The following is a 25,351-nucleotide window of genomic DNA, read 5'->3' as shown; positions in this document are numbered from 1 at the left end:
GTTGCCCTCCCTCGTTTATTTAACAGTATCCTCCACTGAGCTACATGCCCTTGGCCTGCCATTCTTACAGACTGGAATTCAAGTATTGTGACCTGGAATTCCAAGTTCTTTTTTGTGTGTGTGTTTTGTCAGGAACTGTCAATGATTATTATTTATAAGCCTTTTAAAATGCTGTAATCGTACACGTGAGTCTCCGATGAACTTGTACTGCTCTTCACACCCGGTGTAGGCCACGCTGGCATCACTCTTACCGACTCTGCCCCCTGAGTCCCGAGAATGTAGCTATGAGCCACCGTATCCCAGCTTTAGCTCTTAGAACTCTTGGGGCGAGGCTTAGCTTTAGTAGTAGAACTCTGTTTCCACTTTTCATACACAAAACCAGAACATAATTCAGCACCATATGGTTTACAGAACAACTTAGTGGGTCAATAAACCAAGCCTGATGATTTGTGTTTGATCCCTAGAACTCATATGGTAGAAGGAGAGAACCAACTTCTGAAAGTTATCCTCTGACCTACACACACACACATGAATTAACGCAGGTGTGGTGGTGCACAACTTTTATCCCAGAAAGTACTTGAGAAGTAAAGGCGTACTGATTCCTGTGAGTTCAGTGTCAGCCAGGGCTGCATAACAAGGCCCTGTCTAATGGTAATAGTAATAACAATGTTGAAGGATTACTATATTCGAGGCATTTATAAAGCCACAGGCCTATAATCCCCGCTAATTTGGAAGCTGGAAAGTTCAAAGCCACGGAGTGGGCCTAAAAGGAGGGCAGCTTAGTGAGACTATATCTCAAAAACTAATAATAATAATAATAATAAAAGCTGTGGGAGCTGGAGAGATGGTTCAGCAGTTGGTTAAGAGCACTGACTACTCTTCCAAAAGACATAGGTTTGATTCCCAGCACCTAAGTGGTGGCTCACAAATGTCTGTCATTTCATTTCATACAGATATGATATACACTTCTAACCTTCACAGGCACCAAGCATGGAAGTGGTACATAGATATACATACAGCAAAAACACTCATACACAAAATGAATAATAAAAAATACTGTGACTATTGCTCAGTGATAGAACACTTGCATGTGCAAGTCCCTTAGAAAGTACGGTTGTTACCATTTTACAGGTGAAGAGGCTAAGGCTGAGAGATGCTAAGTAACTTGATTAAGATTATATAACCACTAAGTGCCCAACTATGGATTCAGGTTGATAGGATCTGCCATGTACTGGACTTTAAAACTGGACTGGAGAGATGGTGCCACAGTTAAGAGCACTGATTGCTTTTCCAGAGGTCCTGAGTTCAATTCCCAGCACCCACATGGTGGTTCACAACCATCTCTAGTGGGATCTGATGTCCTCTTCTGGCATAAAGTCGTATATGCAGACAGAGCACTCATATACATAAAATAAATAATAAATCTTAAAAAAAAAAAACAGCTATAGCCTGGTGGTGATGGCCCACACTTTAATCCCGGCACTCAGGAGGCAGAGGCAGGGGATCTCTGAGTTCGAAGTCAGCCTGGTTGGCCCTGAATCAAGGCCATCAGTTTGCTGAAGCTGTTGGTTTCAAGCAGGTGCCTAAAAAATGTCTTTCTCTGGTCTGTTGGCCTTTCCAGAAATTTTTAAATGTTATGGTTAGTTCATTAGAAAGAAACATCTGTCTGGATATGATACCCAGCTCTATAATTGTAGCTCTTGGCTAGCTACAGAGGCCAGCTAGGCCAGAGGATTTGGAATTTGCAGCCACCCTGGGCCACAGCAAAATTCTGACTGGGGTGGGTGAAGTGGGGAGAGGGAAGCTGAAGAAAGGACTGAGTCCTTGGTGACAGATGTGGGTAGCTGCTAGTGTTAATGACATCTAAGATTTTTCTATACTCCTACATTATTGATTTAGCTTTTATTCTTTTAAGATATATATATATGTATATATATATATATTAAATCTATTACCAAGAAAAAAGATTGCTATGGGTTTTCTTCGCAGAACATTCCCAGAACTGTGAACTTCTGTGCAATAATGTCCATTTGTGTAGTTAGTGCCCGAATGTATGTTTTTAAAGATTGTATTTATTTACTTATTTTATTTATTTATTATGTATACAATATTCTGTCTGCATGTATGTCTGCAGGCCAGAAGAGGGCACCAGACCTCATTACACATGGTTGTGAGCCACCATGTGGTTGCTGGGAATTGAACTCCAGACTTTTGAAAGAGCAGCCAGTGCTCTTAACCTCGGACTATCTCTCCAACTCCACTTCTGTGTTTTTAACTTACTCAAATTAGAAACTTTTTAAAAAATTGATTATTTCCCTTTTCTTTCTAATTTGTAAATATAAACTGTTATACAATGTGGAAAAAAAAAAGTCAACCTGGACTATTGAGTGAATTCCAAGATAGCTAAGGCTATACAAAGAAACCCTGTCTTGAAAAACAAAAAAAGCATTAAAAAAGGGTAGTTATACATTTTTTTAAAATACTACTGTATAAAAGGAGTTACTGGAGATAATATTGTTAGGAATGGGAATGGCATATGGTGGACAAGTGGACAATGTAGCTCAGTATTTTTTAAAATCAGTGCTATAAAAAGGAAAATTGAAGCAGCTGTAGCAAGATCTTGATAACAGGAACCTCAGTTCTAGAAACATGAGACATCATTGTACTTTTGTCTTTGGCATACATATGCAAATTTTCTCTTCAAAACTTTGTTTTTAAGATTTTTTTTTCCAGAATGAGATCTAGCTCTGTAGAGACTGGCCTCAAACTCAGAGATCTACTTGCCTCTGCTGAGATTAAAGGAGTGTACCACCACAACTTAACTAGCCTCCTTTTTTTTTTTTTTTTTTTTTTTTTTGGTTTTTTGAGACAGGGTTTCTCTGTAGCTTTGGAGCCTGTCCTGAAACTCACTCTATAGACCAGCTTGGCCTCAAACTCACAGCAATCTGCCTGCTTCTGCTTCCGAATGCTGGGATTAAAGGTGTGCACCACCACTGCCAGCCTGATTTCTCCAAAATTTCTAGGCCAAGGATTGGGACTGTAACTCAGTTAGATCATATGCTCATTAATACTCTGGGTTTGAGCTCCAGCACCACGCATACAGAAAGAAAGCGGCAGGTGTATGCACACACACACACACACACACACACACACACACACATACGCGCTGGAGAACACAGAAGGGCCGGGTAAGGAATAGCATTGGTGGCTATAACAGGAAGATTGACAGCAAAGCGGGGGAAAAGCAGAAGCTGAGTGTATTGTGGCTAGCCAGAGGTTTTAGAAGTGGGCCTACCCTCTAAGAACTGTGTGGTCTGATGGAAGATGATAGAGGCAGACTTGCTGTATTGCCCTTGAAAGAGGATAAAACTCAATTTCACAATTTTAGTTGGCAGCAAAAGAGTATAATTATTTGGAAGATATATGTTGTGGCTGATGTGTGGTTTGGGTTTATCTTGATTCAAAACCACCCTCCATGTTTAGAACATCGGGTCAGAAGTTGAGAATTCCACCATTGAGAAACAGCGGAAGGAGCTGCAGTTGCTCATTGGAGAACTGAAAGATCGAGATAAAGAGCTCAATGACATGGTTGCAGTGCACCAGAGACAACTTCTTTCATGGGAGGAAGATCGGCAGAAAGTGTTGACTTTGGAGGAACGTTGCAGCAAATTAGAAGGTCAGAAACACATGCAGCTCCATCTGCTGTGTACATCTGTATGCTGACACACCGAAAGAATTCAGTCCTGTTGAAGATGGGCGGATTTTAAAAACAGCCTCGTAGGAAAAGTGCTGGCCAGAGCTAGAGTTAACATGGCGTGAAGGCTGTGGGTGTAGCTCAGTGGTAGGGAATGCTCAAAGCCCTGGGTCACTACAGTCATCTTTTTTAAAACATAGAGAAATGGGTGACAAGATGGCTCAGCAGGTAAGGTACTTGCTGCTAAACCTAAAGACCCTGAGTTCAGTCCCTAGAACCTAGACAGTGGGAAGAGTTGACTCCCTCAAGTTCTCCTTTGATTTTTACAACACATAAGCCTTGGCTCTTGTGTGTTCTTGTAAATATAAATGACTATTTTTTTAAAAAAATATGGATATGAGTGTATGTATGCCTTCACTACATGCATGCAATACCAGAGGAAGTCAGAAAAGGGTGATGAATCCCCTGGGATTGGAGTTATAAGTGCTTATAAACCGTTATGTGGGTGCTAGGAATCAAACCTGGGTCCTCTAGAACAGCAAGTACTCCTAACTGCTGAACCATTTCTCCATCCCCTAAATACAATTTCAAAAAACTCAAAATCGTTCTGGTTAATTCCACCAGATGAGAATAAAGACCATTACTCAAATTCTTTGGTCAAGTATGCAAGCTTTCTTTTCTGTCGGACACGGTTGTCTTCCTAAAGTGAGGTTTGAATAAATAGTATCAAACATAGGAGACAGTGGGGTAATGTAGCCCCCAAAACGGCAAGACAGGAGTTTTTCAAGGGCTTGGGGATTTCCAGAGGGTTTTGGTTTGCATAGGAGCTTGGCTTGGCAGAACATCTTATCAGAGTAGAGGTTAGGTGTAGGGTATAAAACAGGTAAAATTGTGAAAAATGGGTCAAGACTTGGTCATATCTGCGTTTTACAGAAAATAGGAATGAACTTATTTTGACCTTGTAACAAGATGACTTTTAATTTTAAGATAGAGTCAGGCAGGTCCATCAATAGCTCAGTTGGTAGAGTGTTTGCTTAGCATGCATGAACGAAGCATTGTGCTCTCTCCCTAACATCATGTAAAACCAGAAGTTCAACATAATCTTTGGCTACAGATTCGAAGCCAGCCTGGAATTCATAAGACCTTGTCTCAAAAATTCCAAAAAGAAAAAGAAAAGAGGAAGAAAATATAAATATAAAAGATTGCTAATTGAAAGTAAAGTAAATAGGGCCTGAAAGATGGCTTAGTGGATAAAGGCACTTGCTGCCAGACCTGAGGACCTTAGTTCAGTCCCCAAGAGCCCTTGTGGGAGAAGAGAACCAACTCTCACAAGTTGATCTCTGATCTCTACACCCATTGTGGCATACATGCATAAGCTTATGCACACACAATAAATGTCAATTTAAAAAGAATTTAGATAGTATAAACAGCCAGGTGTGGTGGTATACACCTTTAATCCTAGCACTAGAGAGGCAGAGGCAAGCAGATAGATATGTGTGAGTTCAAGGCCAGCCTGGTCTACATAGTTCTAGGACAGCCAGTGCTACAAAGAGACCCAGTCTCAAAAAAAAAATGGTGTAAAAATATTTAAGACTGGTTTATTTATTATGTCTATAGTGTTCTGCCTGCATGTATGCCTGCTTGCCAGAAGAGGGCACCATATCTCATTACAGATGATTGTGAACCACCATGTGGTTGCTGGGACTTGAACTCAGGACTTCTGGAAGAGCAGCCATTGCTGTGCTCTTTACCTCTGAACCATTTCTCCAGCCTGTAAAAATATTTCTTAATAACACAGTTTGTATATAGTCATCAGCACCTAGATTTTGAAGTAATCAAGATTTGGGCTTGGATTTGCAGGTTAATGGAGGTGCTTGCCTAGCATCCAAAGGACTCTGTTAATCTTCAGTACCACATACAAGAGCAAGATTTAATAAGTTCTTCACAGAAAGAGGAAAATTTATTGACCAGTAAACATATTAGTATGTTCTCATTCTCATTAGTAATTAGGGAAATACAAACCATAATGATAGACCATTTTATGTTTGCTAGACTGGCAAAAGCTATCAGGGCTTGTTAGCCCATATTATAGGAAGATAGCCACAGGAAGGTTATGCACTGCTGATGGGTGTAAGTTGGCACAATTACTTTGGGAAATCATTTCACAGTGCCCGGTAAAGTTGAAGATGTATGAATCCTTTACATAAGGAAGGGTCTAAAGGCTGGAAGATGTTCTAGCTGTGGTCCAGCCATTCCACCTCCAGGAAGTTTCACTTTAGTTGCCTAGCGAACTTACTAAATGCAGACTGTGGGCTGAGGAATATATCTCACTGGGAAAGTACTTGAAGCCCTGGGTTCCAAGCCTAGCAACCTCCAGCCTCATCCCCCAAAATAGTAGATTCTGATATAATAGGCTTGGGATTAAGAGTCTGCATTCTTTGTTTTTGTTTTTGTTTTTTTTTGATTAAAAAAACTTTTAAAAATTTTAATGTATATGGGGGTTTTTGCTTCCATGTTTGCCTGTGTACCACATGCACGCAGTGTGTTCAGAGGTCAAAAGAGGATGTCGGATCCTCTGGGAGTGAAGTTAAAGTTGTAAACTACCATGTAGGTAATGGGAATTGAACCTGGGTCCTCTGAAGAACAGCCAGTATTGTTAACCACTGAGCCATCTTCTCTCTAACCTCTTCTTTTTTGATTTGTTTTGGGGGGCGGGGTTCGAGACAGGATTTCTCTGTGTAACAGTCCTAGCTGTCCTGGAACTCACTCTGTAGACCAGGCTGGCCTCAAACTCACAGAGATCCTCCTGCCTCTGCCTCCCAAGTGCTTGGATTAAAGATATGCACCCACCACCACCTAACAATCCTTTATTTATTAATAGATTCATTTATTATTTTTATTTCTTAAAGATTTATTTATTATATATACAGTGTTCTGACTGCATGTGTGCCTGCATGCTAGAAGAGGCCACCAGATCTCATTATAGGTGGTTGTGAGCTGCCATGTTGTTGCTGGGAATTGAATTCAAGGTCTCTGGAAGATCAGCGAGTGCTCTTAACCTCTGAGCCATCTCTCTAGCCCCTCATTTATTATTTTTATTTTATATGTTTGGGTGCTTTGCCTGGATGTATGTACGTGCATCATATATGTGCCTGGTGCCCTCCAAGGCCAGGAGAGGGTGTTGGATCACCTGGAACTGGAAATACAGGTAGTTGTAAGCTGCCGTGGGTAATGGGAACCAAATCCAGGTCTTCAAGAGCAACACCGAACCATCTTTCCAGCCTTTATTTATTCTTTACTATGTGGGATATGTGTGTGGATATGTACACACGGGTAAGTGCTTTTGGCTGAGAGGCGCCGGTGAGAGTCTTATCCTTTAGAGCTGGCGTTACAGGCAGTAGTGAGCCACTCAGTATGGGGGCCAGGAGCCAAAATTGAGTCCTCAACAAGAGCAGTTTTAGTACTTAAACTTACACTCTGAGTCAGTCATCTCTTCAGCACATTGTTTTCCTTCCTTCCTTCTTCTTTCCTTCTTTCGTTCTTCCTTTCTTTTTCTTTTTCTTTTTTTTAATTTTGGAAAGGGTGTTCTGTAGTTCAGGCTGGTTTTGAACTTGCTTTGTAGCAAAGGATGATCTTGAGCTCCTAATCTTACTGTCTTCACTTGCCTGGTGCTCGGCTGCTGGGATTACAGATGCTGTGCCTGGTTTAGTGGTCCTCATTTCTAGCCATTTCCCCAGTGATGCTGGTGCTCCACGGTCAAGGACCACATTTTGAGTAGCAAAGCAAATATGCCCCAAGACACATGTAAATGGACATTCAGAGCAACACTACTTGACAGCTGCAGAGTAGACACAACCTAGATAATCACCAGTAGTAGAGTAGGTAAATACATGTTGGCGTTATAATTTAATAGACTTTCATGTTGCCGTGTTAGCGATAAACACAAGTTACAGCATGGGTGGCTCTCAGGATCTTAATCTTAGGCAAACCACGTGAAGAGACAAACTCCTGAGTATAATTCTATCTGTGTGTGGTTCACACTGTGCTCTGGGGTGGATGCAGAGAGAGATAGCAGCGTAGCAACAGTAGAAGGCAAGGTGCTGGGCTCCATGGTGGGCAGACAGATGCTTGACATACTGTCCTCAGCATGAGGAGTGGGTGATCTCAGCACTTCTGAGATCAGGGTCTCGGAAAGTGGGAACTAACAGCGATTGTGTGTATAGGAAGTGACTTCTTGGTCGATGCCAATGTTTATTTCTGAGATACAAGTTAGGTCTTGTGCATTTCAGAATAAAATGTCTTTAAAACGCATAACACACCTTTACTCTGTGATCTGATTTTGAAAATACTGCCTGTTACATCTCGGCACAGACACAGTGACTGAAATTTCCCTCAGGTGAGCTGCATAAAAGAACTGACATAATCAAGTCTCTCATGAAGAAGGTCAAAGTCCTTGAATCCAATCAAGTGGAGTGTCAGACAGCTCTTCAGAAGACTCAGCAACAGCTCCAGGAAATGGCTCAAAAGGCTACACATTCTGCCCTCCTCTCGGAAGACCTTGAGGTTGGTTTTAATTTTAACAACTTCATTAGTCCAAATTCTGGGTTTTAGTTACAGAAAAATTAACCTTAAATGTCACCATAAATGGATATGCGCAGCTGGGCAGTTCCAGCACTTGGGAGGCAGAGGCAGGCAGATCTCTGTGAGTTTCAGACCAGCCTGGTCTACAAGAGCTAGTTCCAGAACAGGCTCCAAAGCCACAGAGAAAACAAACAAACAAGGATATGTGTGTGTGTGGAAGTGTGTGTTCTATCCATCTTAGCTTTGTGTTCTCCATGCTTTCTGGCTAGCTGTACGGCAGTGCTCTGTCCTGTAGGTGAAGTTTCATTACAGCCCATAAAGGGTTTTGCTGTTTGGTTTAGAAGCATTGTCCATTTTACCAACAACGGGTTATTTCAGAAAGCCTTTCTCGAAGTCTGAAATAAGTACCTTCAAGTTTTGATAGCTTTGAGTTTGGCTTTCTAAATTCTGAATCCCTTCCCTTCCCTCCCCTCCCCCCTTCCCTTTTCCCCTCTCTCTTCCTTTCTCCTCTTCTTTTCCTGTAGTGAAGATTAAACCCAGGGCCTTTAAGTATTCCAGTCCTTTTTTCATGTCTCCTTTAGTCTCTTCTAGTTAGTGTTGAACTGAAGTTCTCCAGTCTCAGCCTCTCAAGTATTGAAGTTAACCTAAGGTCTCTCTGCTATGATAAATGCACACAAAACAAAAGTAGTTACATATTTGCTATAAAATTGGAAAGATTAAGTCCTCAGTCTTCCTTCCTTCTTTCCTTCTTTCCTTCCTTCCTTCTTTCCTTCCTTTCTTTCTTTCTTTCTTCATCTATTGTTATTAATTTTAATTTTTTATTTTTATAAAACTTTATTTTATATTATTATTTTTGAGACAGGGTTTCTCTGTGTAGCTTTGGAACCTGTCCTGGCATTTGATCTGTACACTAGGCTAGCCTCGAACTCACATAGATCTGTCTGCCTATGCCTCCCAAGTGCTTGGATAAAGGCATGCGCCAGCCCCATCCAACTTTGTTTTTTTAAGTTAGCCACACTATGAAGCCCAGCCTGATCTCAAACTTGCAGTCCTCTGCCTCAGCCTCTTGAATGCTGTAATTACAGTTTGTGCCACTATGCTCAGCTAAGTTGTATATTTTAGAACAGTTTGAGGGGCACAGCTAAATCGTATGGCAAGTACAGAGTTCCCATGTCTGCTGTATCCACACACACAGCTTCCCCCACTTCTAAGGCCCTGCATCACAGTGGTCTTTTTGATGTAACTGATGAATGTGAGTGGATACATCATTATCACCTCAAATTCAGTTTAGGTAACAGCTTACATTTTGTGTTTTGCTTTTTATGAATTTTTGAAAATGTATATTGGCATATTGAACCAAACCCAGTGTAAAGTTCTTTTAGCCTGGATATAAAAAAGATGTACAGAATTCACAAAGGCTACTTCTTTTATGGAAATCCAGTTCTCATTCGTTTATTTTCTTCTTTTCTCACAACCTAAAATTATAAAAAAAAAATAGGTATGAAAATTTAAGCCGGGCGGTGGTGGCGCACGCCTTTAATCCCAGCACTCGGGAGGCAGAGGCAGGCGGATCTCTGTGAGTTCGAGGCCAGCCTGGTCTACAAGAGTTAGTTCCAGGACAGGCACCAAAAACTACAGAGAAACCCTGTCTCAAAAAATCAAAAAAAAAAAAAAGGAAAAGGACATGACTCACGAAAGAAGATACAGTTTATATTTTTTGTAGTTTCAACTATCATAGATTTTTTGTTGCTGTTCTGGATGGTGAATAGAAACTGTAGTTGTGAAAGTGTGAGCTCAGAAGCAAAGATCCATGACTTCAGGACAGTCACCTTGTGTTCCTGGAAAGGCACTGAATTTGGGACTGGGCAAGGTTTTGAGTGGCTTCCTTAAACCAGTTGTGTGGTATTTCATTTGTGAGTTAATTAAAATGATTTTACTTAAAAATAAAAATAAATGTTTATAAACTTAATCTATATAAATCAATACAAGTTAGAACAATTGTTAAATATTGGTAAAAAGCTAGAATTAATAGAAGAATAGGTATTTGCATTTTTTGATAATTGCTTACTTAGCCCACTTTGTTCCTTAAAAATGTTAAATTTGAAAAACAGAAAAATGAGTGTTGATTGTGGTTGGTAACATAATGAAAGCATTTGCAGACTCAGTATTTTCTGTGTTGTTCCCTTGTAGGCTAGAAATGAAAATCTCAGCAGCACGTTAGTGGAACTTTCTGCTCAGGTAGGACAATTGCAAGCTAGAGAGCAGGCTCTCACTACCATGATAAAGCTAAAGGTAATTGAAATACCACACCTCCACTCCAGAGCACTCTGTAGCCTGCAGAGCTCACCCACACACTCCACTCTCCCCAAGTCCTTAGCAGCCCAGAAACAGAGCCTCTAACATTGCTAATTTCATCTTCTCCTTTCAAAAATGAAAGAAAGGTTTACACGGTGCTCCCAGAGCTTCTGCCCTTCATCTCAGTGAATCTGTTCCCTTCCCGGGTACCTGCTGTAGGTCTCCTGAAGATATTGACCATTAGAGCTTGTTAGTCTTTTATAAGACAGAGGAAAACTGGCAGCCGCCAAACACTGGTGTTATGTGAAACCATGTGAGTCTGTTAAAGGGTCTCAAGTACTTATTAAGTATAGGGTAGGGACAGACACTCACTGATACAGAATCCTCTAAGCGCCGTGGCTGATCCAGCTGCCTCTGTCCAGTCATTTTGCCCCGGTGAAGAGTACCAACCACACAAGCGTCTCTTGGTTACTTGCTGTGCTCTGACTACCCAAGAGAGTGTGAGAGCAAGAGGGAAGCAACCCTCTCCCTCAGCCTTTAACTGTGCAGTAGGCAGATAAGACCACATCCTAGGGCTTGCTTCCCCAAAAGTCATTCGCTAAACAGATCAAAATCCCAGCCCACACTGGTAGAGTGTGACACACAAGCTCCTCAGAAAGAGTGGGCACCCCTCTGCCTCATGCGTCTTTGGCGGTTACTAAGCAAAAGGAGATGTTGGTGTAGTGGGACATTTGTATGAATTCACCTGTAATTTCCCCCAACATTAATGCTGGAATGTGATCATGAGCAAACTTTCTGAAAATTAAAGAGAAAAATATTAAAATGTGTAGAATTAGCTTTAGTTATAATAATGACCAGCATCGTGTCCATCACAGCACTGGCAGAGGTTATGAGATAATGAAGATGTCTCCAAGTGTTTCCCATGGTAGGACAGTGTGTTCATAATGAAGCAGCACACCCACGAACAAAGTCCTAATGAGGAAAACAGTCTTTAGTAGAAGCACAGACTTGTTGGGACATACTTAGAAAGACTGAAGCAGGAGCTCCAAGCTCCTTGTTTAAGGCTGACAAGGACTGAAGGAATTCTCTCTCTTGTCATTGGCTCAACTGCTTATATTACTTTAAAACTGGTCTCAACATAAAGTTGTTTTGTTTGTTTGTTTGTTTGAGACAGACTTTCTAACTGTGTAGCCCTGGTTGTCCTGGAGCTTGCGCCACTACCATCCAACTTGTGTTATTTTTTTAATAATTTTTTTAATTTATGGTGGTGGGGACTGAACCCAGGTCTTTTTACATGCTAGGTAAGCACTCTACCACTGAGCTACATCATTAGCCCTTCCACTGTTTCTGATTTTGTTTTGTTTTTTCTACTGGCATGAAACTTGTAATATAGCCCAGGCTGGCCTAGGACTCATTGATCCTCCTCCCTTAGCCTCCATAATGCTGAGATTCCACCATACCCAGTCTTCTACTAGCTATTGAGTGGTTCACTCCAATCCTTTATCTCTCCATAAAGTCCTACAAGCTTGTGAGTTTGGTTTTTTAATCAGAATGCCAGAGCTGTGGGTGTGCTCAGGAAGTTATACCTGTTAATCATGTGTTTCAGCAAGTGTCCCTGAGTCTGAGGATTGAATCTGGGACCTCACACACGGTAGGCATGCTCTACCAGTAAGTTACTTCAACCATTTACTGTTGTACATTAGTTATAGTTAGAATTGCTTTTTAACTATAAAAGCTTCTAATGCAGCATGTTGGCTGGATGAGGTCGTAAGAGTTTGTTCTTCTAACAAACTAAATGTAGGTCGGAAATCTTGGCCCCACAGGACTTAACTGTCATCCAGAGAATAACAACCCCGTTGAAGAACAGCCAACATACCACTTGCTGAACAGCCTGGCCATCAAATTGTTTAATTCTTGCTGTATGTGGTGGCACACGCCTTTAATCCCAGCACTTGGAGGCAGAGGCAGGCAGATCTCTGTGAATTTGAAGCCAGCCTGGTCTACAGAACAAGTTACAGGACAGCCAAGCCTATGTAAAGAGACTCTACCTAAAAAAAAAAAAGAAAAAGTCTGGCTTTCAACTGGACAGTGGTGACACACGCCTTTAATCCCAGCACTTGGGAAGCAGAGGCAGGTGGATCTCTGTGAGTTCTAGGCCAGTCTAGTCTACAGAGCGAGTTCCAGGACAGGCTCTAAAAAGCTACAGCAAAACCCTGTATCAAAAAATCAAAAAAATGTCTGACTTTCAACTTTTCAAGAGAAAGTAAGGTGTCGTGACAGCACACGGTTTCCCAAGCCAGTCAACTACACTGAAATGGCTGCTTCAGCGCCATGGTCAGATAAGAATTTTTTTGTGTCTGCTGATTGATTCCTTTGCCACTTGGTGCTAGCATAGAGTTACAGCAACTGAGTAAACCTGCAAGGCGTGTAGACAGGAACTCACTGCACAGTCCAGTCTAAGTAAGAACAACCTTACTGATTATTTAGAATCTAAAAATCTAGACTAACAGTTTTCTTCTTGGTTTTTTTTTTTTTTAAGGACAAAGATATTATTGAGGCAGTCAATCACATTTCAGACTGTTCTGGTAAATTTAAATTGTTAGAGCATGCTTTACGTGATGCAAAGATGGCAGAGACTTGTATTGTGAAAGAAAAGCAAGATTACAAGCAGAAATTGAAGGCACTTAAGATTGAAGTCAATAAACTGAAAGGTAAGAAAATAAGTTAAGATAGTATTGTCGGGAATTATTTCTTTATCTGAGTTTCCTTAACTGTATACTTGAGAGTGGGTTTATTCTGGCTGTGAATCCTAACATGCAATGTCTGTCTCATTTATATAGAATTATGCTACAAGTTTTGTGATACAAGATAATGAAATTGTGGTTAAACTTCATCCTTTTTTTTTTTAGAGCAGAGAACTGAACCCAGGACCTTGTACTTGCTAAGTCCCCAAACCTGAATCATATTTTTAAAAAATTTTTTTTTAAAAAATCTTATTTTACATACCAATCCCAGTTCTTTCTCTCTCTCCTGTTCACCCTCTCCCCCAACCTTTTCCCCATCCCACCCCCCTTCCATTGCTCAGGATCAGGCAGGACCAGGGCCTCCCCCCTGTATAAAGAGCCAGTTCACACAGTAGGGATAAATACTGCTCCCCCTGCTAGTAGTCCCACAAACTGCCCAAGCCACACAACTGTCACCCACATTCAGAGGCTTAGTCTTGTACAGGTTCCCCAGCTGTCCGTCCAGAGTCAGTGAGCTCAGGTCAGCTGATTCTGTGGGTTGTCCCATCATATTCCTCCTCCCTCTCTGTGACAGACACCAAGAGTTCGGCCCAGTGCTTAGCTGTGAATTTCTGCATCTGCTTCCATCAGTTACTGATTGAAGGTTCTATGATGACAATTAAGGTAGTCATCAATCTGATTACAGGGGACCTGAATCTTATTTTTAGGAATTCTGCTTCAGTTCGCTTGGCTGTATCAGTTAGCTGTTGCTGACACATCCTGTAACAAATAGTGCAGCGCAATGCAGCAGCTGTGAGTTGGTCCAAATGAGTGGACCCAGCCAGGCTTCTCATTGACCAGTTCTGCTTCAGCTGTCGTTCTCCTCACCCACGAGCTAGCCAGAGTATCTCTTCCCACAGTGAGGGCAGAAACTTAAAAAACAACAACCCAGAATCAATTGGAGATTTTTAAGGTTTAGGCCTGAATCTGCCACAGTGTCATTCTGCCTCATAAGCAAGTCATGTGGCCAAACCCAAAGTCAGTCAGTGGGGAACTGCTCAGCTCTTTGGGGAGAAATAGTAAAATCCTATTGGGAATTGAGGGGTCAGCACCAGTGTAGTCTCACTGTGGCTTTGGGTGGTTTTCTAGTTTTGTTCTAGGTACTTCTGTAATTCATTTCTTTTTGATTTTTGGTGTTTTCTAGTGAAAGGTAGACCAAATGTTGTGGCAGTGGTGTGTGTGTGTGAATAAGAATACCTGTGATAGTGTCAATGTATATTGATCTGGGAAGGCCTAGAAGTAGGTCCACTCCTTTCTGGTCTTCCCCCAGGGTTCGGTTGACCAGTGCGTAGGTGCTGAGTTGACTGTGGACCTGAGGAGCTGTTGTTTCAGCCTCACATCTGCCACTGTTTTATAAATGGTGACTGTGGGGACCAGCCACGATACACTAAGTATGAAAGTTCTTTACTTCCAACCATTATCACCTGCCAGAGTAGAACTCGGCCATCGATAAATTTAATAAGAGGCCTGGTTGCAGAAAGAACCACAAACTGAGATTACCTAACACCACCCCAGAACAGACCCATTCAAAGGAAATGCCTAGCATTCTAACTGCCGTAGATATGACCTCCTACCAGTACACACTCACCAAGACACCCCTAGACAAATGTCAGCCAATCAAGGATCCTAAATCTCAGAAACCCCTCACCCCAACCTTTACTACTATAAAAACCCAATTCTAATTGAGCTCGGGGCTCTCCAGTTGTTCCAATACATTGGACATGCAGAGAGACCGAGTTTGCAAACTTGATTAAAATAAAGGCTCTTTGTTTTCACATATAGGACTCGGTTTCCTTGTTGGCTTTTGCAGGGACTTTGTGGATTTGGGCATAACAGCGACAGGGTCAGGTTAGAGGATTGACTGCTCAGTCAGCCTCTGAGGAGCTGCTGCAGAGCCACAGCTTGAGGAAGTTATTCTCATCCCTGCCCAGGATAAAATGTTTCATAAGACAGTGCCAGGGCTGGAGAGATGGCTCAGTGGTTAAGAGCACTGGCTGCTCTTCCAGAGGACCTGGGTTCAATTCCCGGCCCCTACATGACAGCTGTCTGTAACTTCAATTCCAGGAGATCCCCATACAGATATACAGGTCATATATGCAGTCAAAATACTAAAGTACATAAAATAAAAAATAAATAAATCATTAGAGACAATAGCTTAGTCTTGCTGGACATAGTCAAGCATAAGCATTATGTGAAGAGGATTGCTGTGTATTCTCAAACTAAATTGTTAACTAAGAGATTCTGAAATTTGAGCCAGGCATAGTAGTACAGGTACCAGCTCTTAAGAGGCAGAAGCAGGGAAATCATTAATTCTAGGTTATTCTTCACTACATAGGGATTTCAAAGGTCAGCCTAGACTTAACCCTGCCTCCTAAATCTGAAACTTTTTTCTTGACCAATTTAATGTAATAGTCTTGGCCTTACCATGTTTTCACCAATGATTATAAGTCCTGTCTCCGTTATAACATCAGCTAAATCCCCATGCCAGTAGTGGGGGCAGGCTGTATCTCTTTGTCTTTGGGTCAGCACAACACCAAGGATATACACTGTGGGTCACCAGTGTTTACTGAGAATGTGTGTGTGCCAAGTAGGATATTCAAGAAGTCTGCTGTGCCAGTATTTATGTTTTATGAATATTTAATTGACCCAATATTTATTTAAAACATTTTAAAAAGTAGGGTAATGGGAAGTAGAACAGAGAGCAAGGGAGAGAAACTCATTTAGTCTAGGTTGACTGAGAAAGTAAATTTGAAGAGTTAGCATTTGAACTATAACTGGACTGTAGACAGAACTGTAGCCAGACCCCACCGGGAACCTTCTTGGCAGAAAACAAGAAGGCCTAGAGTAGATCTTAAGAGGGGGTCATTCCTGATTTGTTTATTTCCTTGTTGGAAAAAGAAACCCTGTGTTTCTCCTTTACCAGTTTTGCACAGACATTCAATTCAGTTTGATGCTTATGATGCTACGTGCCTGGTGTTAGTGACCATCCCTCAGGTTCATGTCCACAAGACTGTTCCCACTTAAGACACCAGTCCCAAATCCCAGGGGAGCCTCACACCAACTCACCAACCACCTGGCAGTAAAGCAAGAGCTCCTACAATGACCTGAGCAGCCTCCATCACTGACAACGGCTCAGGGAAGCACTTTGCCCCCTTGCTAGCGGAAACTCTGGGCGTGGCTTTATGTGCAGAGCTCCAAGGTCCTCTCCGAAAGCAAACCTGATACCCCCCCACACACGTGTATATATCTGGGACTCTCCATCTCAAGTCCTCTGAAGCCTTAATAGAGCTCTGTCTTCAGCCCTCCCTTGGTTTGGAGGCTGCTGAGTAGGGCTGAAAGTTCTAACCCTTGATGGCCTAGGACTGGCTGGTGAACAGTGGGTTCCAGACACTAACTAGGGTGGGATCTGGAACAGTACCTTTTTTGTTTCATTTGGCTTTGTTTTGTCTTTTGAGACAAGGTCTTGTCATATAGCATAACCTAGGGTACCCACAAATTTATGATCCTCCTGCTTCAGCTTCCTGAGCGTTATTATAATCAATATTCAGGAAATTCCAAGAGATCCAGAAGCTGTTCACCAAGACTGAAGAACAAAACCCAAATTATTTCTTTTTTTATCCCATAGGCAGTCAGAGAACTGAGAGAAAGAAAGGGAGAGGGGTTGGGAACAAGGAAGGCCATGTCACTGTCGGCTTTGCCGTTTACAGTAATGGATTTAGGTTTTATCTGAGTGCAAGGGAGGGCTTCTTACCAAAAATGACACAAGAAGTTTTTTTTTTTAAATATTTATTATGTATACAATATTCTGTCTGCATGTATGCTTGCAAGCCAGAAGAGGGGATCAGACTTCATTACAGATGGTTGTGAGCCACCATGTGGTTGCTGGGAATTGAACTCGAGACCTTTGGAAGAGCAGGCAATGCTCTTAACCACTTAGCCATCTCTCCAACCCCCACAAGAAGTTTTTCTTTTTAAAGATTGTTCTGTATCCCCTGGGTGTAGCAAGAGAAACCAGGCCAGAGATAGTGAATGGCCCAACTGTAGACCCAGCACGGTCCTCAGAGGCTTCTGAACACGTGGAGGTTTTGTGTAGTGTCTGTGTTTCCCAGAGGTTGGCATTTACCTGAGGATTTCTCTCCCTTCTGTTTATGAAGAGGATCTAAATGAGAAGACAACGGAAAACAATGAACAACGAGAAGAGATCATTCGCCTCAAGCAAGAGAAAAGTTGCCTGCATGACGAATTAACATTTACTGGTAAAGAACTGGATGAAGTATTTGAATAGTTGCATGTTTGTAACCGCAGCTTTTTGTCACAGGCTAAAGGATGTACACTTCCCTAAAAAATAAGCTTTTGTGTGTTTCCCAGACTTCTAAGAGATTGATAAGGGGCTGTGCTTGAGTTTTAACAGTTTTTTATATCTATTTATCTGTTTATTTATGGTTTTTGAGACAGAGTTTAACTCTGTAGCCCTGAGTTTTAACATGTTTATTTATTTTTGTTTTTTTTTCCGAGATGAAGTTTAACTGGGTAGCCCTGACTGTCTTAGAACTCACTCTGTAGACCAGGCTGGCCTTGAACTCACAGAGATCCACCTGCCTCTGCCTCTTGAGTGCCGAGATCAAAGGGGTGTGCCATCACCTTTGGGCAAAGTTTAAACATTTTTATTCCCCTCCAAGTAGTTGTTTTTCTCCCCGTAAAGTGGAGCTACAGCTTGTCCAACTTGAATGGGTCTTTATGCTCCTCAAGAAAAAGAAGATACTCCTGCTGGAAAGTTCGTTTTAGGGTAGGAGTGTGGCTCAGTTGGTGGAGTGTCCACCCAGCACACAGTAGCTGGGCCTGATAGCACATAACTTGTAATAACAGAACTTGGAAGGTGGAGGCAGAAGGATCAGAAGTAACATCATCTAAAAAGAATCATATGGATTGTTGAGGGGAAGGTTTGTATAATTTCACAAATGCTAATAAACTATCAGGAGTCCAAAGGGCTGGGGAGTAACCTACCACTAGACTTGGCCTCCAGCACTGAAAAATTCTTTGGGAATTCAGCATTGAGTTTTTTTGTTTGGAGTTTTTTTTTCCCCTGGTTTTTTGAGACAGGGTTTCTCTGTAGCTTTGGGATCTGTCCTGGAACTAGCTCTAGTAGACCAGGCTGGCCTTGAACTCACTGACATCCGCTTGCCTCTGTCTCCCAAGTGCTGAGATTAAAGGCGTGTGCCACCATTGCCTGGCTCAGCATTGAGTTTTGCAAATTAATTACCTTCAGTTGGTAAACTGGGGAAAAGCTCATGTGTATTGTTGCACTGGTGCAACGATTCAAATCTTCATTAGTTGGTGTCATGTGTAATTGTCCCAGGCCTTCCCACCACACACCACCTTCCCCATCATGGCTCCTGCCCATCCCACCTGAAACATCCAGCATTGAAGTTCTCTCCCTCCTCACTGTGGAGCTTATTGATACCCCTGCCCACCAAGGTTTCCCTAGGCTCTCATTTTGCAGGAGTATTAAGACAATCATAGTTTGGAAGGGAAATTTTCAAAGAGAAAATTAGATGAACATTTTGGTCTAGCCCATTTTTTTTAAAAGATTATTTATTTATTACATATACAGTATTCTGCCTGCATGTGTACCTGCACCCTAGAAGAGGGTTCCAGATTTCATTTTAGATGGTTGTGAGCTGTCCTGTGGTTGCTGGGAATTGAACTCAGGACCTCTGGAAGAAGAGTCAGAGTGCTCTTAACCTCTGAGCCATCTCTCCAGCCCCCATGGTCTAGCCATTCTTTTCCTCAATCTCCCTCCTTTTAAGAGGAGAATAAATTCTTAACAGTTTAAAGAGAAACACCTTTAGAATTTTCAAGTACAATGGAATCCTTCATTCATTTCAATCCTCCTCTTAAGGATTAGGGTAAGGCAGTGCCAGTTTCACCACTAGAGGTCACTGTGTTGATTATTTCTAGGATTTCTGTCTTAGTTATGCCTTGTATGTAGCTAAAGATATACCCCATGGTTGAAATCAGACAATCTGAGTCAGCCTGTATGTGATTCCACTAAAGCCAAGACACTCACAGGCCACAGAGAATTAGAACTAAGCAAATACTGCGGAGACACTGCTTGACTTCCTCTAGTGCACTCTGAGGTGTGTTGCCAAAGGCAAGTGTCATACAAGTCTTCAGTTGTGTTAAGATACACACAGACGTGTATATATGACACTGCCTGGGAAGGTCTGAAGATGAAGTCTAGATTACAGCCCATTTTGCACCATCAGCCCCCAATATGGTCTTGAACTGAGACTTTTAGGTGTGTGCTATCACACCCAGCCCACCCCTAATTCATAAATATAAAAGTCTTCTTGATTTGTAAAATGTATGAGACTTGTTAAATACAACTATAATACATTTGGGGGAATAACTTTTAAAAAACATTTCTTCAACTGATTGCCTTTCTACAGAAGACAATTATACATCATTGTTTCAAAAACAGTTTTTGTATGTTTTAATTATAAAAGTAAATTGAGGGAGCTAGGGATGTAGTTCACTTGGTAGAGTGCTTGCTTGTTATACTTTGAGTTTATTCCCCAGTAATATAAAAACCAAAGTATAGCACGTTGTAGTGGTGCATGCCTTTAATCCCAGTAGACAAAGGCAAGTGGATCTCTGTGCCATTGCGGGTGGGCTTTGATGTTTCAAAAGCTCTCTCTGCCTCTTATTTTTTTTTAAGACTTTATTTTTTTTATTTTAAATTGTGAGGTGTATGTGTGTGTGTGCACATGTGATTTCAGTGCTCTGAAGACCAGAAGAGGGCATCCCTGGGGTTGGTGTTACAAGCAGGTGTGAGCTGCCTGAGATGGGTTCTGGGAACTGAACTCTGGTTCTCTGGAAGAGCAGTAAGCACCCCTAACCACTGAATCATCTCTCCAGCCCTTTCTCTCCTCTTATTTGTGGATGGAGATCTAAGTTCTCAGCTGCTGCTTCCCGACATGATAGTCATGGATTCTAACCCTCTGGAATTGTAAGCCCCCAATAAATTCTTCTATAAGTTGTTCTGGTCATGGTGTCTCTTCACAGCAATAGAAAGTAACTCAGTAACTAACTAAAGTACTAAGTATAAAATAAAGTAACTAAGACAATACCAAATAAGAATAATTTAATTTCTATCTCTTGGATTTTTTATGTGAAGCATTTATTGCTTATGTGACTATGTGAATCAAATCCGTTCTTCTTCCTGCCATGAGATAGGGTTTCTCTTTATAGCTCTGACTGTCTTGGAACTTGCTCTGTAGACCAGGTTGGTCCCGAACTCACAGAGATCCACCTGCCTCTGTCTCCCGAGTGCTAGGATTAAAGGCATACACCACCACCATTTGGCTCAAATCAATTCTTTTTTTTTCCTCATTCTGGGCCTTCCTCGTCTTCCTTTCTTTTCTTTTTCTTTTTTTCTTTTTTTATTGATATTTATTGAGCTCTACATTTTTCTCTGCTCCCTTCCTTGCCTCTCTTCTCCGCACTTCAGTCTTCCCCCAAGATACCCATGCTCCCAATTTACTCAGGAGATCTTGTCTTTTTCTACTTTCTACTTCCCATGTAGATTAGATCTATGTAAATCTCTCTTAGTGTCCACATTGGTTGCCCAAGTTCTCTGGAATTGTGGTTTGTAGGCTGGCTTTCTTTGCCTTATGTTTAAAAACCACCTATGAGTGAGTACATGTGATAATTGTCTTTCTGTGTCTGGGTTACCTCACTCAAAATAATGTTTTCTAGTTCCATCCATTTTTCTGCAAAATTCAAGCCATTGTTATTTTTTTCTGCTGTATAGTACTCCATTGTGTAAATGTACCACATTTTTTTCTTATCCATTCTTAGATCCAGGGGCATTTAGGTTGTTTTCAGGATCTGGCTATGACAAACAAAGCTGCTATGAACATAGTTGAGCACATGTTCTTGTGGCACAATTGAGCATCCTTTGGATATATACCCAAAAGTGGTATTACTGGGTCTTGAGGAAGGTTGTTTTCTAATTTTCTGAGAAATCACCACACTGACATCCAAAGAGGTTGTACCAGCTTGCATTCCCACCAGCAATGCAGAAGTGTTCCCTTTTCTCCACAACCTCTCCAGCATAAGTTGTCATCAGTGTTTTTGATCTTGGCCATTCTTACAGGTGTAAGATGGAATCTCAGAGTTGTTTTGATTTGCATTTCTCTGATGACTAAGGATGTTGAACATTTTCTTAAGTGTCTTTCAGCTATTTTAGATTCCTCTGTTGAGAGTTCTCTGTTTAGGCCTGTACTTCATTTTTTTTATTGGATTATGTGATATTTTGGTGTCCAATTTCTTGAGCTCTTTGTATATATATTTTTTAATTTATTTATTATGTATACAGTGTTCTGCCTGCATGTATCCCTGCAGGCCAGAAGAGGGACCAAATCTCATTACAGATGGTTGTGAGCTACCATGTGGTTGCTGGGAATTGAACTCAGGACCTTTGGAAGAGCAGTCAGTGCTCTTAATCTCTGGGCCATCTCTCCAGCCCCTCTTTGTATATTTTGGAGATCAGACCTCTGTTTGATGTGGGGTTAGTGAAGATCTTTTTCCATTCTGTAGACTGTCGTTTTGTCTTGTTGACCATGTCCTTTGCTTTACAGAAGCTTCTCAGTTTCAGGAGGTCCCATTTATTAATTGTTTCTCTCAGTGTCTGTGCTGCTGGGGTTATATTTAGGAAGTGGTTCCCTGTGCCAGTGTGTTCAAGTATACTTCCCACTTTCTCTTCTGTAAGGTTCAATGTGACTGGCTTTATGTTGAGGTCGTTGATCCATTTGGACTTGAGCTTTGTGCATGGTGATAGATATGGGTCTATTTTCATTCTTCTACATGTTGATATCCAGTTATGGCAGCACCACTTGTTAAATATGCTTTCTTTTTTCCATTTGATATTTTTTGCTTCTTTATCAAAGATCAGGTGTTCGAAGATGTGCAGATTGATATCCGGGTCTTCTATTTGGTTCCATTGGTCCTTCTGTCTGTTCTTATGCCAATACCAGGCTGTTTTCAGTACTGTAGCTCTGTAGTAGAGTTTGAAGTCAGGGATTGTGATGCCTCCAGAAGTTCTTTTATTGCACAAGATTGTTTTGGCTATCCTGGGTTTTTTGCTTTTCCTCATGAAGTTGAGCACTATTCTTTCGAGGTCTTTGAAGAATTTTGCTGCGATTTTGATGGGCATTGCGAGATTGCTTTTGGTAAGGTTGCCATTTTTACTATGTTAATTCTGCCTACTCAAGAGCATGGGAGATCTTTCCACTTTCTGGTGTCTTCTTCAATTTTCTTCTTCAAAGATTTAAAGTTCTTGTCATACAAGTCTTCCACTTGTTTGGTTAGAGTTACTCCGAGATATTTTATGCTATTTGTGGCTATTGTGAAAGGTGTTGATTCTCTGATTTCTTCCCCAGCCCTTTTATCATCTGTGTACAGGAGGGCTACTGATTTTTTTTTGAGTTAATCTTGTATCCTGCTACATTGCTGAAAGTGTTTATGAGTTGTAAAAGTTCCTTGGTAGAATTTTTGGGATCACTTATGTAAACTATGATATCATCAGCGAACGGTGACAGTTTGACTTCTTCTTTTTCAATTTTTATCCCCTTGATCTCCCTTTGGTGTCTTATTGCTCTATCTAGGGACCTCAAGAACTATATTGAATAGATATGGAGAGAGTGGACAACCTTGTCTTGTTCCTGATTTCAGTGGAATCGCTGGGAGTTTCTCTCCATTTAGTTTAATGTTGGCTATTGGCTTGCTGTATATTGCCTTAATTATGTTTAGATATGTTCCTTATATCCCTGCTCTCTCCAAGACCTTCATCATGAAGGGATGCTGTATTTTGTCAAAAGCTTTATCGGCATCTAATGAGATGATCATGTGATTTTTATTTTTCAGCTTGTTTATATGGTGGATTACGTTGACAGATTTTCATATGTTGAACCATCCCTGCATCTCTGGGATGAAGCCAACTTGGTCATGGTGGATGATGGTTCTGATGTGTTCTTGGATTCGATTTGCTAGTATTTTATTTAGTATTATTGCATCAATGTTCATGAGTGAAATTGGTCTGTAATTCTCTTTCTTAGTAATGTATTTCTGTGGTTTGGGTATCAGGGTAATTGTAGTCTCATAAAAAGAGTTTGGCAATGTTCCTTCTGTTTCTATTGTGTGGAATAATTTGAGGAGTATTGGTATTAGTTCTTCTCTGAAAGTCATGTAGAATTCTGAGCTGAAGCCATCTGGTCCTGGACTTTTTTTGATTGGGAGATTTTTGACGACTGTTTCTATTTCTTCAGCAGTTATAGGCCTGTTTAATTTGCTTATCTGGTCTTGTTTTAATTTTGGTAAGTAATATTTATCCAGAAAGTTGTTCATTTCCTTTAAGTTTTGCAATTTTGTGGAGTACAGGTTTTTAAAATATGACCTGATGATCCTCTGTATTTCCTCTGTATCTATTGTTATGTCCCCCTTTTCATTTTTGATTTTGTTAATTTGGATATTCTCTCTTTGCCTTTTGGTTAGTTTGGATAAAGGTTTGTCTATTTTGTTGATTTTCTCAAAGAACCAACTTTTTGTCTCATTGATTCTTTGTATTGTTTTCTTTGTTTCTATTTTGTTAATTTCAGCTCTCAATTTGATTATTTCCTGCCGTTTAGTTCTCTTAGATGAGTTTTCTTCTTTTTGTTCAAAAATTTTCAAATGTTCTATTAATTCACCAGTGTGGGATTTTTCCAGCTTCTTTATGTAGGCATTTAGTGCTATGAACTTGCCTCTTAACACTGCTTTCATTGTGTCCCATAAATTTGGTTACGCTCTGCGGTCATTTTCATTGAATTTTAGAAAATCTTTAATTTTCCCCTTTATTTCTTCCTTGACCCATTGATGATTCATGTGAGCAATGTTTAATTTCCATGTGTTTGTGGGCTTTCTGGAATTAGTATTGCTGTTGGCTTCTAGTTTAAAATCATGGTGTGCTGATAACATACATTGGGTTATTCCATTTTTTTTTGTATTTGTTGAGGTTTGTTTTGTTACCGAGTATGTGGTCAGTTTTTGAGAAGGTTCCATGAGGTGCTGAAGAAGGTATATTCTTTTCTGTTTGGATGGAATATTCTATAGATGTCTGTTAAGTCCATTTGAGTCATAACATCTGTTAGTTCTCTTATTTCTCTGTTCATTTTTTGTGTGATTAATCTGTCCAGTGGTGAGAGGGGAGTGTTGACGTCTCCCACTATTAGTGTGTGGGGTTTAATGTATTATTTAAGCTTTAGAAGTGTTTCTTTCACATATGAGGGTGCCTTTGTATTTGGGGCATAGATGTTCAGTAATGAAATTTCTTCTTGATGGATTTTTCCTGTGACTAATATGAAATGACCTTCTTTGTCTCTTTTGACTGATTTTAGCTTGAAGTCTATTTTGTTAGATATCAGGATATCTACACCTGCTTGTTTCTTAGGTCCGTTTGATTGGTATATTTTTTTCCCAACCCTTTACTCTGAGACGGTGTCTGTCTTATAGGTTGAGATGCGTTTCTTGTATTCAGAAGGATGGATAGATTCTGTTTCGTATCCAATCTGTTAACCTGTGCCTTTTTATAGGTGAGTTGAGTCCATTTATATTATGGGATATTAATGACCAGTGATTGCTATCTCCTGTTAATTTAGTTTTCATCGTTAGTGATGTTAATTTGTGCATTTTTTTTCTTCTTTGGGATTTGCTATAATGAGATCATCAATTGTCTGTGGTTTTTTTTTTTTTTTTGGTGTAGCCATCTTCCTTGGGTTGGAGTTTTCCGTCTAGTATTTTGTGTATGGCTGGGTTTGTGGCTAGGTATTGGTGAAATTTAGATTTGTCATGGAATATCTTGTTTTGTCCTTCTATGGTGATCGACAGTTTTGCTGGGTGTAGTAGTCTGGGCTGGCATCCATGGTCTCTTAATGCCTGTATAATGCTTGACCTTGATCTT

General features: G+C 40.8%; 1 protein-coding gene and 1 non-coding gene across 3 annotated transcripts in view; both read left to right on the top strand.

Annotated features, from left to right (window-relative positions):
* Ccdc62 (coiled-coil domain containing 62) overlaps positions 1-25,351 on the top strand; it is a 45,429-nt gene that overhangs the window by 274 nt on the left and 19,804 nt on the right. For both annotated transcript variants that reach the window (XM_085679193.2, XM_048447263.3), the window contains exons 2-6: positions 3,484-3,676; positions 8,091-8,257; positions 10,466-10,567; positions 13,110-13,281; positions 17,508-17,609. In XM_085679193.2, coding sequence (XP_085535319.2) covers positions 3,484-3,676; positions 8,091-8,257; positions 10,466-10,567; positions 13,110-13,281; positions 17,508-17,609 — 736 coding nt within the window. The remainder of the gene's footprint in view (positions 1-3,483; positions 3,677-8,090; positions 8,258-10,465; positions 10,568-13,109; positions 13,282-17,507; positions 17,610-25,351) is intronic.
* Positions 1,529-1,664, top strand: LOC125408839 (small nucleolar RNA SNORA2/SNORA34 family). Its single transcript, XR_007234598.3, has one exon. It is a non-coding gene; the product is annotated as a small nucleolar RNA SNORA2/SNORA34 family (small nucleolar RNA).

The sequence above is a fragment of the Myodes glareolus genome, chromosome 2, assembly GCF_982192425.1.
Source record: "Myodes glareolus chromosome 2, mMyoGla1.1, whole genome shotgun sequence".
Lineage (NCBI taxonomy): Eukaryota > Metazoa > Chordata > Mammalia > Rodentia > Cricetidae > Myodes > Myodes glareolus.
This window is presented reverse-complemented; position numbering and strand designations above follow the sequence as displayed.